This window comes from Ranitomeya imitator, chromosome 7 (assembly GCF_032444005.1).
Source record: "Ranitomeya imitator isolate aRanImi1 chromosome 7, aRanImi1.pri, whole genome shotgun sequence".
Taxonomy (NCBI): Eukaryota; Metazoa; Chordata; class Amphibia; order Anura; family Dendrobatidae; genus Ranitomeya; species Ranitomeya imitator.
The window spans coordinates 9,694,087-9,707,497 of NC_091288.1; the positions used below are offsets into that span (position 1 = coordinate 9,694,087).

General features: G+C 43.9%; 1 protein-coding gene across 1 annotated transcript in view; it reads left to right on the plus strand.

The window, feature by feature from the left end:
* Positions 1-13,411, plus strand: part of CNTNAP5 (contactin associated protein family member 5) — a 281,715-nt gene that overhangs the window by 233,135 nt on the left and 35,169 nt on the right. The window contains exons 17-19 of the mRNA XM_069732659.1: positions 6,071-6,289; positions 7,020-7,259; positions 8,653-8,877. Coding sequence (XP_069588760.1) covers positions 6,071-6,289; positions 7,020-7,259; positions 8,653-8,877 — 684 coding nt within the window. The remainder of the gene's footprint in view (positions 1-6,070; positions 6,290-7,019; positions 7,260-8,652; positions 8,878-13,411) is intronic.

The following is a 13,411-nucleotide window of genomic DNA, read 5'->3' on the forward strand; positions in this document are numbered from 1 at the left end:
GATCTCATGCTCGACTATATCCTTAAGAATAGCTGCACGAAGGGGGCGATTTCAGAAATATATGGGTTTCTACTTTTTTCTTTCCTGGAAAAATATCCCATCCGAGCCAAAGGGAAATGGGAAGCTGAATTGGGAATAATTGACAATGGTAGATGGGAGTCGGTCCTAGAATATGTGCCCAAGATATCAATGAGTGAACCAGGCAGGCTATCACAGTTATTCGTAATCCATAGGGCCTATAGAACCCCTGACAGGTTGTTCAAGGCTGGGCTTAGGCAGAACTCGGACTGCCCTCGGTGCTCACAATCCCAGGCGGGGATATTGCATATGATGTGGCAGTGCCCTAGACTGTCCTCCTTCTGGATAGTTGTTTTAAATCGTATTGAACTGGTGTATGGATGTTCTGTCCCTAGGGTTCCACTGACTTGCATATTGGGATATGTGGAGGAAATTGTTACGGACAACATGTTTAAAATAGCTATTGCACGATTGTTATTCATTGCTAGGAAATTGATCGCCAAATTTTGGATTAGAGAGGAACCTCCAACAAGAAAAGACTTTCTTAAGCAAGCGGAGCATATACTTACTTTGGAGAAAAGTATCTACACCAAAAGGAATAAGCTGGACATCTTCCACAAGCTGTGGCAACCGTGGATGGACTTGAATTAGGATGATAAATGAGAATTTGGGGAACCTAGTATTCAATGGAAATATAACGGATGTTTATTCAAATGTTTGTATGATGATGGGAAGTGGGGTGGCTCTGGCTGAGGTCTCTGGGGTTGGGCGGGGTGGGGGGGCTCTGAGTCGGGGGGAAAAAGTTATCTGTAAATGTTTAATGAAACATTGCCATGAGAATTATTCTGATTGTTTATTCTTTGCGGATAATAAAAATCTATCTGATAAAAAAAAAAATAAGAAATAATGGTTTATCTATTACATTACTTAGTTCTCTTAGTACTCGTGGGTGTATGCCATCCGGACCCGGAGATTTATCTATTTTAATCTTATTTAGCCGGTTTCGCACCTCTTCTTGGGTTAGATTGGTGACCCTTAATATTGGGTTTTCATTGTTTCTTGGGATTTCACCTAGCATTTCATTTTCCACCGTGAATACCGTGGAGAAGAAGGTGTTTAATATGTTAGCTTTTTCCTCGTCATCTACAACCATTCTTTCCTCACTATTTTTTAAGGGGCCTACATTTTCAGTTTTTATTCTTTTACTATTGATATAGTTGAAGAACAGTTTGGGATTAGTTTTACTCTCCTTAGCAATGTGCTTCTCTATTTCCTTTTTGGCAGCTTTAATTAGTTTTTTAGATAAAGTATTTTTCTCCCTATAGTTTTTTAGAGCTTCAATGGTGCCATCCTGCTTTAGTAGTGCAAATGCTTTCTTTTTACTGTTAATTGCCTGTCTTACTTCTTTGTTTAGCCACATTGGGTTTTTCCTATCTCTAGTCCTTTTATTCCCACAAGGTATAAACCGCTTACACTGCCTATTTAGGATGTTCTTAAACATTTCCCATTTATTATCTGTATTCTCATTTCTGAGGATATTGTCCCAGTCTACCAGATTAAGGGCATCTCTAAGCTGGTCAAACTTTGCCTTCCTAAAGTTCAATGTTTTTGTGACTCCCTGACAAGTCCCCCTAGTGAAAGACAGGTGAAACTGCACAATATTGTGGTCGCTATTTCCTAAATGCCCAACCACCTGCAGATTTGTTATTCTGTCAGGTCTATTAGATAGTATTAGGTCTAAAAGTGCTGCTCCTCTGGTTGGATTCTGCACCAATTGTGAAAGATAATTTTTCTTGGTTATTAGCAGAAACCTGTTGCCTTTATGGGTTTCACAGGTTTCTGTTTCCCAGTTAATATACGGGTAGTTAAAGTCCCCCGTAACCAGGACCTCATTATGGGTTGCAGCTTCATCTATCTGCTTTAGATGTAGACTTTCCATGCTTTCTGTTATATTTGGGGGTTTGTAACAGACCCCAATGAGAATTTTGTTACCATTTTTCCCTCCATGAATTTCAACCCATATGGACTCGACATCCTCATTCCCTTCGCTAATATCCTCCCTTAAAGTGGACTTTAGACAAGACTTTACATAGAGACAAACCCCTCCTCCTCTCCGATTTTTACGATCCTTTCTAAACAGACTGTAACCCTGTAAGTTAACTGCCCAGTCATAGCTTTCATCTAACCATGTCTCGGTTATTCCCACTATGTCAAAGTTACCTGTAGATATTTCTGCTTCTAGTTCTTCCATCTTGTTTGTCAGGCTTCTGGCGTTTGCGAGCATGCAGTTTAGAGGATTTTGTTTTGTTCCAATCTCCTCACTGTGGATTGTTTTAGAAATGTTCTTTCCTCCCTTCTGAGTATGTTTTCCTGGGTCGTCTTTGTTCGAGTCTAATGTTTTTCTTCCCGTCCCCTCTTCTTCTAGTTTAACGCCCTCCTGATGAGTGTAGCGAGTCTTCTGGCGAATGTGTGTTTCCCAGGTTTGTTGAGGTGTAGTCCGTCTCTGGCGAGGAGTCCATCATACCAGTAATTCACACCGTGGTCCAGGAATCCAAATCCTTGTTGTCTGCACCATCGTCTTAGCCAGTTGTTTGCATCAAGGATCCTGTTCCATCTCCTGGTGCCATGCCCGTCTACTGGAAGGATAGAAGAAAAAACTACCTGTGCATCCAGTTCCTTTACTTTCTTCCCCAACTCTTCAAAGTCCTTGCAGATTGTCGGTAGGTCCTTCCTTGCCGTGTCATTGGTGCCAACATGTATCAGAAGAAATGGGTGGACGTCCTTGGTGCTGAAGAGCTTTGGTATCCTATCGGTCACATCCTTGATCATCGCACCTGGAAGGCAGCATACTTCTCTTGCAGTTATGTCCGGTCTGCAGATGGCTGCTTCTGTGCCTCTCAGTAGTGAGTCTCCCACCACCACCACTCTTCGTTGCTTCTTGGCTGTACTTTTTGCTGTCACTTGTTGCTGTGTGCACTTTTCTTTTTTGCTTGCTGGTATTGCTTCATTCTTAGGTGTGCCATCTTCATCCTCTACAAAGATTTGATATCGGTTCTTCAGTTGTGTGGTTGGTGATTTCTCCATGGTCTTCTTGCTTCTTTTGGTCACATGCTTCCACTCATCTGCTTTTGGAGGTTCTCTGACACTTTTTGCACCTTCTGTGACCAGTAGAGATGCTTCTGTTCTGTCTAGAAAGTCTTCATTCTCTTTGATGAGTTTCAAAGTTGCTATTCTTTCTTCCAGACCCCGCACCTTTTCTTCTAAAAGGGCCACTAGTCTACACTTCTGACAGGTGAAATTTAATTCTTCTTCTGGTCGATCTGTGAACATGTAGCACATGCTGCAGCTCACCATGTAGGTTGTCACATCTGCCATGTTGCTCCTAGATCCTGCTGACTTGCTGTGTGTTTTCCTTCTTGTGTAATCTACTCAGCCAAGCTCTCTTGCAATAATGTCCTACAGGCAAAAATTCCCCAAATCCCTGGTTTGGTGATGCTTTCGAAGCAGCTGGTCCCGGCTGTACCCAACGATCTTCTAGCTTAGGGAGACTTCGCTTCTCCCAAAAGGCACCTGGAATATGCAAATTAGCCTCCTGAAGCTTGAATCCCTGGTTTGGTGATGCTTTCGAAGCAGCTGGTCCCGGCTGTACCCAACGATCTTCTAGCTTAGGGAGACTTCGCTTCTCCCAGAAGGCACCTGGAATATGCAAATTAGCCTCCTGAAGCTTGAATCCCTGGTTTGGTGATGCTTTCGAAGCAGCTGGTCCCGGCTGTACCCAACGATCGGTCTCCTATAACACATGACGTGGCCGTGTAACCTGCTCACACCGGTGATCGGTCTCCTATAACACATGACGTGGCCGTGTAACCTGCTCACACCGGTGATCGGTCTCCTATAACACATGACGTGGCCGTGTAACCTGCTCACACCGGTGATCGGTCTCCTATAACACATGACGTGGCCGTGTAACCTGCTCACACCGGTGATCGGTCTCCTATAACACATGACGTGGCCGTGTAACCTGCTCACACCGGTGATCGGTCTCCTATAACACATGACGTGGCCGTGTACCCTGCTCACACCGGTGATCGGTCTCCTATAACACATGACGTGGCCGTGTAACCTGCTCATACTGGTGATCGGTCTCCTATAACACATGACGTGGCCGTGTAACCTGCTCACACCGGTGATCGGTCTCCTATAACACATGACGTGGCCGTGTAACCTGCTCACACCGGTGATCGGTCTCATGTAACACATGATGTGGCCGTGCAACCTGCTCTCACGGGTGATCGGTCTCCTATAACACATGACGTGGCCGTGTAACCTGCTCACACCGGTGATCGGTCTCCTATAACACATGACGTGGCCGTGTAACCTGCTCACACCGGTGATCGGTCTCCTATAACACATGACGTGGCCGTGTACCCTGCTCACACCGGTGATCGGTCTCCTGTAACACATGACGTGGCCATGTAACCTGCTCACACCGGTGATCGGTCTCCTATAACACATGACGTGGCCGTGTAACCTGCTCATACTGGTGATCGGTCTCCTATAACACATGACGTGGCCGTGTAACCTGCTCATACCGGTGATCGGTCTCTTATAACACATGACGTGGCCGTGTACCCTGCTCACACCGGTGATCGGTCTCCTGTAACACACGACGTGGCCGTGTATCCTGCTCACACCGGTGATCGGTCTCCTGTAACACAAGACGTGGCCGTGTAACCTGCTCATACCGGTGATCGGTCTCCTATAACACATGACGTGGCCGTGTACCCTGCTCACACCGGTGATCGGTCTCCTATAACACATGACGTGGCCGTGTACCCTGCTCATACCGGTGATCGGTCTCCTATAACACATGACGTGGCCGTGTAACCTGCTCACACCGGTGATCGGTCTCCTATAACACATGACGTGGCCGTGTAACCTGCTCACACCGGTGATCGGTCTCCTATAACACATGACGTGGCCGTGTAACCTGCTCACACCAGTGATCGGTCTCCTATAACACATGACGTGGCCGTGTACCCTGCTCACACCGGTGATCGGTCTCCTATAACACATGACGTGGCCGTGTAATCTGCTCACACCGGTGATCGGTCTCCTATAACACATGACGTGGCCGTGTACCCTGCTCACACCGGTGATCGGTCTCCTATAACACATGACGTGGCCGTGTACCCTGCTCACACCGGTGATCGGTCTCCTATAACACACGACGTGGCCGTGTATCCTGCTCACACCGGTGATCGGTCTCCTGTAACACATGACGTGGCCGTGTAACCTGCTCACACCGGTGATCGGTCTCCTATAACACATGACGTGGCCGTGTAACCTGCTCACACCGGTGATCGGTCTCCTATAACACATGACGTGGCCGTGTAACCTGCTCACACCGGTGATCGGTCTCCTATAACACATGACGTGGCCGTGTACCCTGCTCACACCGGTGATCGGTCTCCTATAACACATGACGTGGCCGTGTACCCTGCTCACACCGGTGATCGGTCTCCTATAACACATGACGTGGCCGTGTAACCTGCTCACACCGGTGATCGGTCTCCTATAACACATGACGTGGCCGTGTACCCTGCTCACACCGGTGATCGGTCTCCTATAACACATGACGTGGCCGTGTAACCTGCTCACACCGGTGATCGGTCTCCTATAACACACGACGTGGCCGTGTAACCTGCTCACACCGGTGATCGGTCTCCTGTAACACACGACGTGGCCGTGTATCCTGCTCACACCGGTGATCGGTCTCCTGTAACACATGACATGGCCGTGTACCCTGCTCACACCGGTGACATTTTACCTGCGACTGTTGTCTTCAGTGGATTCTTCTGCTTGTTCTTTCTGTGTGGGAGGAAGGAAAATGATTTACACATAAATATTTCTAGATTTAATGCTGAAACAAGTGGATCTTTGAGTCTGGATCATATTTTATTCCCATCTGTCTCCGTAGGGGAGAGAAGTGTCAGTAACTAAAGAGACCGATGATAATAAACATTGATTACTGATTGTTTCCACTTTACAGCTCCCTACCAGGTCACGTTTTCTTTTGATGTGGGCAGTGGACCTTTGGATGTCTCTTTGCAGTCGATTGCGTCTTTGAATGACGGTCAGTGGCATCACATCTCGGCTGAAAGGAATATTAAAGAGTCCAGTTTGGTATTAGACAACCAGCCAAGAAAACTAGTTCCGAGTCCGCCCGATGGACGAGTCCGTGTCCAGCCCAGCTCTCAGCTGTATGTAGGTGAGCGGGGTTTCTAGAAGTCCACTTATTTTCTGCATAGTGACACCTCTACTCTCACTTTCAGACTAGAGATACATCGTTTCCTTACACATTTTAGATGCATTTTCACAGTTTTCCACTGCTTTGAAATATAGAGATATTTTTCTTAAGCTATATGCATTTATTTGTGGCTAAATTATTTTTTTCAAATAGGAATGATAAATTATTTTGCATCTTTTGCCTTCTATAGCCAGTTAGCCACCTGAGTATCTGACAGTGAGCTCCGTATGACAGAGCATAACTCTTATCTTTCTTTCCTGCCTTTTATTCTGAGCTGCGCTCCATTGATTTATGACAACATCAAAACTTCATCTCCGTGTTGATGTGGTCTGTGGTCATAAGTCAGCTGAGAAGTGCTCAGAAAAAGACAGGTAACCATCACAGACTACAGAATCAGGTAAACTCATCATAAGGCAGCAATGTGTCAGAAAAGGACGAGCTTGGAAAAGACAAACAGCGCAAAATGTTTACAGTTATCTCATTACAAAATTGATTTTCAACCAAAAATACAGAAATGTCCTTGAAGTTTTTTATAAACCAACTGTAAAAAGACAGTGCAGCACATAGTAATTGCAGAACATGACTGTATGTGACGTTCAATGTTATTTTCTTACATCCTGAACGGATACATTAGATAAACACATAATAATGTAAATACCACAATGTTACAAAGTTGCTCTGTTTCCTCCAGGAGGGACTTCATCCCGGCAGAAAGGCATTGTGGGTTGTCTCCGTTCCCTCAAAGTGAATGGTCAAACTGTAGACCTGGAGGAAAAGGCCAGGGTGACCCCGGGGATTAGGCCTGGATGCCCGGGACACTGTAGTAGCTATGGAAGCTTGTGTCACAACAACGGGAAATGCGTGGAGAAACGAAACGGATACACCTGCGACTGCACCAACTCCGCCTATGAAGGGCCTTATTGTACGAAAGGTGAGCGGCTTCCTGGCAGGAGCGACTGAGAGCTAAACTTTTCTATAAATTGTCACCTGTCTATATAATTCCTTCTTGTTGGAGGGAACAGCAGGTGATAAAATGCTACAGAGGACGAGGCTGACACCGCGTAATCCCCAGGATCAGTGGTTACACAATGACGGGTGTCGTGTAAAGTAGTTGGAAAAGTTTTAATAAACTTTGAAAAGTTTTCATTCACTGTCATTTTCAAATGTTCTGCTTTCTGTGACTTGTTGCTTGCAAGTCACTCTTATTTGGAGGCCATAACCCTGGATATATTGAGAAGTAGATACAATTGTATCTGGTCTATATGGCGCTCTGTGTGCTGAACACATCTCTGCTGCTGTTCTACATTGCATAAGGATGTTTTGTTACATACTATGGATTAAACTAGACACACACGTGTCCATCTCCCAGGATAGAGCAGGACCAGATACTCGGGGTCTGCGCCACATTGTGCTCACTCACTGACAGCAAGCACAGATCTTGACACATAAAGAACCCGAGTCATTATTATTTTAGTTTTTTTTAAACTCATTTTATTAGTTTTGTCTTCAGATATTTATTGACATTTTTTGTGACAAATTGATCAATCCCACACTAGCGGTTCACGAATTTTGAGCAAAATTTATTTATATCTTTAACCTTTTTGGTGACTTTTTAGCGCAAAAAGTTGAATGTTCCAATAAAATGTCACAAATCTGTGCAAAAGTTACAAGCGTATATAAATCACTTCCAGGGGAGACTGGAGCACATTTACACAAATGTTTTGAATTGGAATCAACCAAAAACATCTTAATCTCTCAGACCTCACCAACAATGATGAAGTTAAAAAAACAAAGAAGGTGAACGCACTAAAATAGACTTTACCAACTGTGCAAATTAAATGCAGATATAATATATATAAATACATACATATATATATATATACATACAGTACAGACCAAAAGTTTGGGCACACCTTCTCATTTAAAGATTTTTCTGTATTTTCATGACTATGAAAATTGTACATTCACACTGAAGGCATCAAAACTATGAATTAACACATGTGGAATTATATACTTAACAAAAAAGTGTGAAACAACTGAAATTATGTCTTATATTCTAGGTTCTTCAAAGTAGCCACCTTTTGTTTTGATGACTGCTTTGCACACTCTTGGCATTCTCTTGATGTGCTTCAAGAGGTACATGTGTTAATTCATAGTTTTGATGCCTTCAGTGTGAATGTACTGTATATTATTATTTTTTTTAACAGACAGTGCTCCAAACACAATACTGAATCAGGCCCAATGTATGGCAGAAAACAACTCTCATGGTTTACTTTTACAAAACCGTAAAAGATTATGTTTTCTCCTTTCTGTTGCATTTATAGAAATTTCTGCTATGTTTGAAGCTGGAACATCGGTCACATACATTTTCCAGGAGCCGTATCCAGTGTCCAAGAATAGCAGCACGTCAGCTTCAGCAATATATGCGGATACCATGATATCAAAGGACAATATTGCCTTCAGCTTTCTGACAGCACAAGCACCAAGTTTACTGCTCTACGTGACCTCAGTGTATCAGGATTACCTCGCTGTAATGCTTTGCAGAAATGGTGAGTCCCTACAAGCCTTTTATAATAGACTAGCTGAAGAGCCCGGCGTTGCCTGGGCATAGTAAATATCTGTGGTTAGTTATAGCATGTCACTTCTCTTATTTTCCCATCACGCCTCTCATTTTCCCAATCACATCTTTAATTTTCCCCCTCACATCTCTCATTTTCTCCCTCACACCTCTCATTTTCTCCCTCACTCCTCTCATTCCCGCCTAACACTTGTCATTTCGACCTCACATCTGTCATTTTCCGATCACTACACTATTTTCCCTCACTCCTCTCATTTTGCACTCACACCTTTTCATTTTCACCTCACACCTCTCATTTTCACCTCAGTATATACATGTTTGTCATCTCCCTTATATATAGTATACACCTGTATGTCATCTCCTGTATATAGTATATACCTGTATGTCATCTCCCCTGTATATAGTATATACCTGCTGTGTGTCATCTCCCTTGTATATAGTATATACCTGTATGTCATCTCCTCCTATATATAGTATATACCTTTATGTCATCTCCTTCTATATATAGTATATACCTGTATGTCATCTCCTCCTATATATAGTATATACCTTTATGTCATCTCCTTCTATATATAGTATATACCTGTATGTCATCTCCTCCTGTATATAGTATATACCTGTGTGTCATCTCCCCTGTATATAGTATATATCTGTGTGTCATCTCCTCCTGTATATAGTATATACCTGTATGTCATCTTCTATATATAGCATATACCTGTATGTCATCTCCTCCTGTATATAGTATATACCTGTAGGTAATCTGCTCCTGTATATAGTATATACCTGTGTGTCATCTCCTCCTGTGTATAGTATGTACCTGTATGTCATCTCCTCTATATAGTATATACCTGTGTGTCATCTCCTCCTGTATATAGTATATACCTGTGTGTAATCTCCCCTGTATATAGTATATACCTGTGTGATCTCCTGTATTAGACCTCGTTCACACGTTATTTGCTCAGTATTTTTACCTCAGTATTTGTAAGCTAAATTGGCAGCCTGATAAATCCCCAGCCAACAGGAAGAAGCCCTCCCCCTGGCAGTATATATTAGCTCACACATACACATAATAGACAGGTCATGTGACTGACAGCTGCCGTATTTCCTATATGGTACATTTGTTGCTCTTGTAGTTTGTCTGCTTATTAAACAGATTTTTATTTTTGAAGGCTAATACCAGACTTGTGTGTGTTTTAGGGCGAGTTTCGTTTGTCAAGTTGTGTGTGTTGAGTTGCGTGTGGCGACATGCATGTAGCGACTTTTGTGAGATGAGTTTTGTGTGGCGACATGCGTGTAGCAACTTTTTGTGGGTTGAGTTGCATGTGACAGGTTAGTGTAGCAAGTTGTGTGCAGCAAGTTTTGCGCATGGCGAGTTTTGCGCGTGGTGAGTTTTATGTCTGGTGCCTTTTGAGTATGTGCAAGTTTTGTGTGAGGCAACTTTTGCATGTGTTGCAAATTTTGTGCATATGGCAATTTTTCCGCATGTGCAAGTTTTGCGTGTGGCGAGTTTTCCATGAGGTGAGTTTTGCACTTGTGGCGAGTTTCGCGTGAGCCTATTTTTTGCATGTGGCGAGTTTGGCGCGTGGTGAGTTTTGAGCGGCGACTTTTGTGTTTCGACTTTTATGTGGCGAGGTTGGCGTATGTGTGGTGAAATGTGTGCTGAGGGTGGTATATGTGTTCAAGCACGTGGTAGTGTGTGGCGCATTTTGTGTGTGTGTTCATATCCCCGTGTGGTGAGTATCCCATGTCGGGCCCCACCTTAGCAACTGTACGGTATATACTCTTTGGCGCCATCGCTCTCACTCTTTAAGTCCCACTTGTTCACATCTGGCAGCTGTCAATTTGCCTCCAACACTTTTCCTTTCACTTTTCCCCATTATGTAGATAGGGAAAAAATAGTTTGGTGAATTGGAAAGCGCGGAGTTAAAATTTCACCTCACAACATAGCCTATGACGCTCTCAGGGTCCAGACGTGTGACTGTGCAAAATTTTGTTGCTGTAGCTGCGACGCTTCCAACACTTTTCCTTTCACTTTTTTCCCCATTATGTAGATAGGGGCAAAATTGTTTGGTGAATTGGAACGCGCGGGGTTAAAATTTCACCTCACAACATAGCCTATGACGCTCTCGGCGTCCAGACGTGTGACTGTGCAAAATTTTGTTGCTGTAGCTGCGACGGTGCAGATGCCAATCCCGGACATACACACACACACACACATTCAGCTTTATATAGTAGATGGTGGCCTGATTCTAACGCATCGGGTATTCTAGAATATGCATGTCCACGTAGTATATTGCCCAGCCACGTATGTAACAGTTTAAAAAATAAAAAATAAACATATACTCACCTTCCGAGGGCCCCTTGTAGTCCTGGCGCCTGTGTGCGGTGCACGCGGCAGCTTCTGGTTCCAGGGTTGGTATGAGCGCAGGACCTGTGATGACATCGTGGTCACATGACCGTGACATCATGGCAGGTCCTTCTCGCATAGCATCCTTGGCACCGGAACCTGCCGCTTGCACTGCCGAGGACAGGACGACAAGTCGGAGGGTGAGAATAATGTTTTTTTTAATTATTATTTGTAACATTAGATCTTTTTACTATTGATGCGACACACGCAGCATCAATAGTAAAAAAGTTGGTCACACAGGGTTAATAGCAGCGTTAACGGAGTGCGCTACACCGTAGTCTGGTAACGCTGCCATTAACCCTGTGTGAGCGCTGACTGGAGGGTAGTATGGAGCGGGCACTGACTGCAGGGAGGAAAGAGCGGCCATTTTGCCGCTGGACTGTGCCCGTCGCTGATTGGTCGTGGCAATGGTCGTGGGCGTTTTGCCACGACCAATCAGCGACTTGGATTCCATGACAGACAGAGGCCGTGACCAATGAATATCCAGGACAGACAGAAAGACAGAAGGACAGAAAGACGGAAGTGACCCTTAGACAATTATATAGTAGATGACAATATATGTAAATTACATTCCTTATCCTGTACTGATCCTGAGTCACATCCTGTATTATACTCCAGAGCTACACTCACTATTCTGCTGGTGCAGTCACTGTGTACATACATTACATTACTGATCCTGAGTTACCTCCTGTATTATACTCCAGAGCTACACTCACTATTCTGCTGGTGCAATCACTGTGTACATACATTACATTACTGATCCTGAGTTACATCCTGTATTATACTCCAGAGCTGCACTCACTATTCTGCTGGTGCAGTCACTGTGTACATACATTACATTACTGATCCTGAGTTACATCCTGTATTATACCCCAGAGCTGCACTCACTATTCTGCTGGTGCAGTCACTGTGTACATACATTACATTACTGATCCTGAGTTACATCCTGTATTATACCCCAGAGCTGCACTCACTATTCTGGTGGTGCAATCACTGTGTACATACATTACATTACTGATCCTGAGTTACATCATGTATTATACTCCAGAGCTGCACTCACTATTCTGCTGGTGCAGTCACTGTGTACATACATTACATTACTGATCCTGAGTTACATCCTGTATTATACTCCAGAGCTGCACTCACTATTCTGCTGGTGCAGTCACTGTGTACATACATTACATTACTGATCCTGAGTTACATCCTGTATTATACTCCAGAGCTGCACTCACTATTCTGCTGGTGCAGTCATTGTGTACATACATTACATTACTGATCCTGAGTTACATCCTGTATTATACCCCAGAGCTGCACTCACTATTCTGCTGGTGCAGTCACTGTCTACATACATTACATTACTGACCCTGAGTTACATCCTGTATTATACCCCAGAGCTGCACTCACTATTCTGCTGGTGCAGTCACTGTGTACATACATTACATTACTGATCCTGAGTTACCTCCTGTATTATACTCCAGAGCTACACTCACTATTCTGCTGGTGCAGTCACTGTGTACATTCATTACTGATCCTGAGTTACATCCTGTATTATACTCCAGAGCTGCACTCACTATTCTGCTGGTGCAGTCACTGTGTACATACATTACATTACTGATCCTGAGTTACATCCTGTATTATACTTCAGAGCTGCACTCACTATTCTGCTGGTGCAGTCACTGTGTACATACATTACATTACTGATCCTGAGTTACATCCTGTATTATCCTCCAGAGCTGCACTCACTATTCTGTTGGTGCAGTCACTGTGTACATACATTACATTACTGATCCTGAGTTACATCCTGTATTATACTCCAGAGCTGCACTCACTATTCTGCTGGTGCAGTCACTGTATACATACATTACATTACTGATCCTGAGTTACATCCTGTATTATACTCCAGAGCTGCACTCACTATTCTGCTGGTGCAGTCACTGTGTACATACATTACATTACTGATCCTGAGTTACATCCTGTATTATACCCCAGAGCTGCACTCACTATTCTGCTGGTGCAGTCACTGTGTACATACATTACATTACTGATCCTGAGTTACATCCTGTATTATACCCCAGAGCTGCACTCACTATTCTGGTGG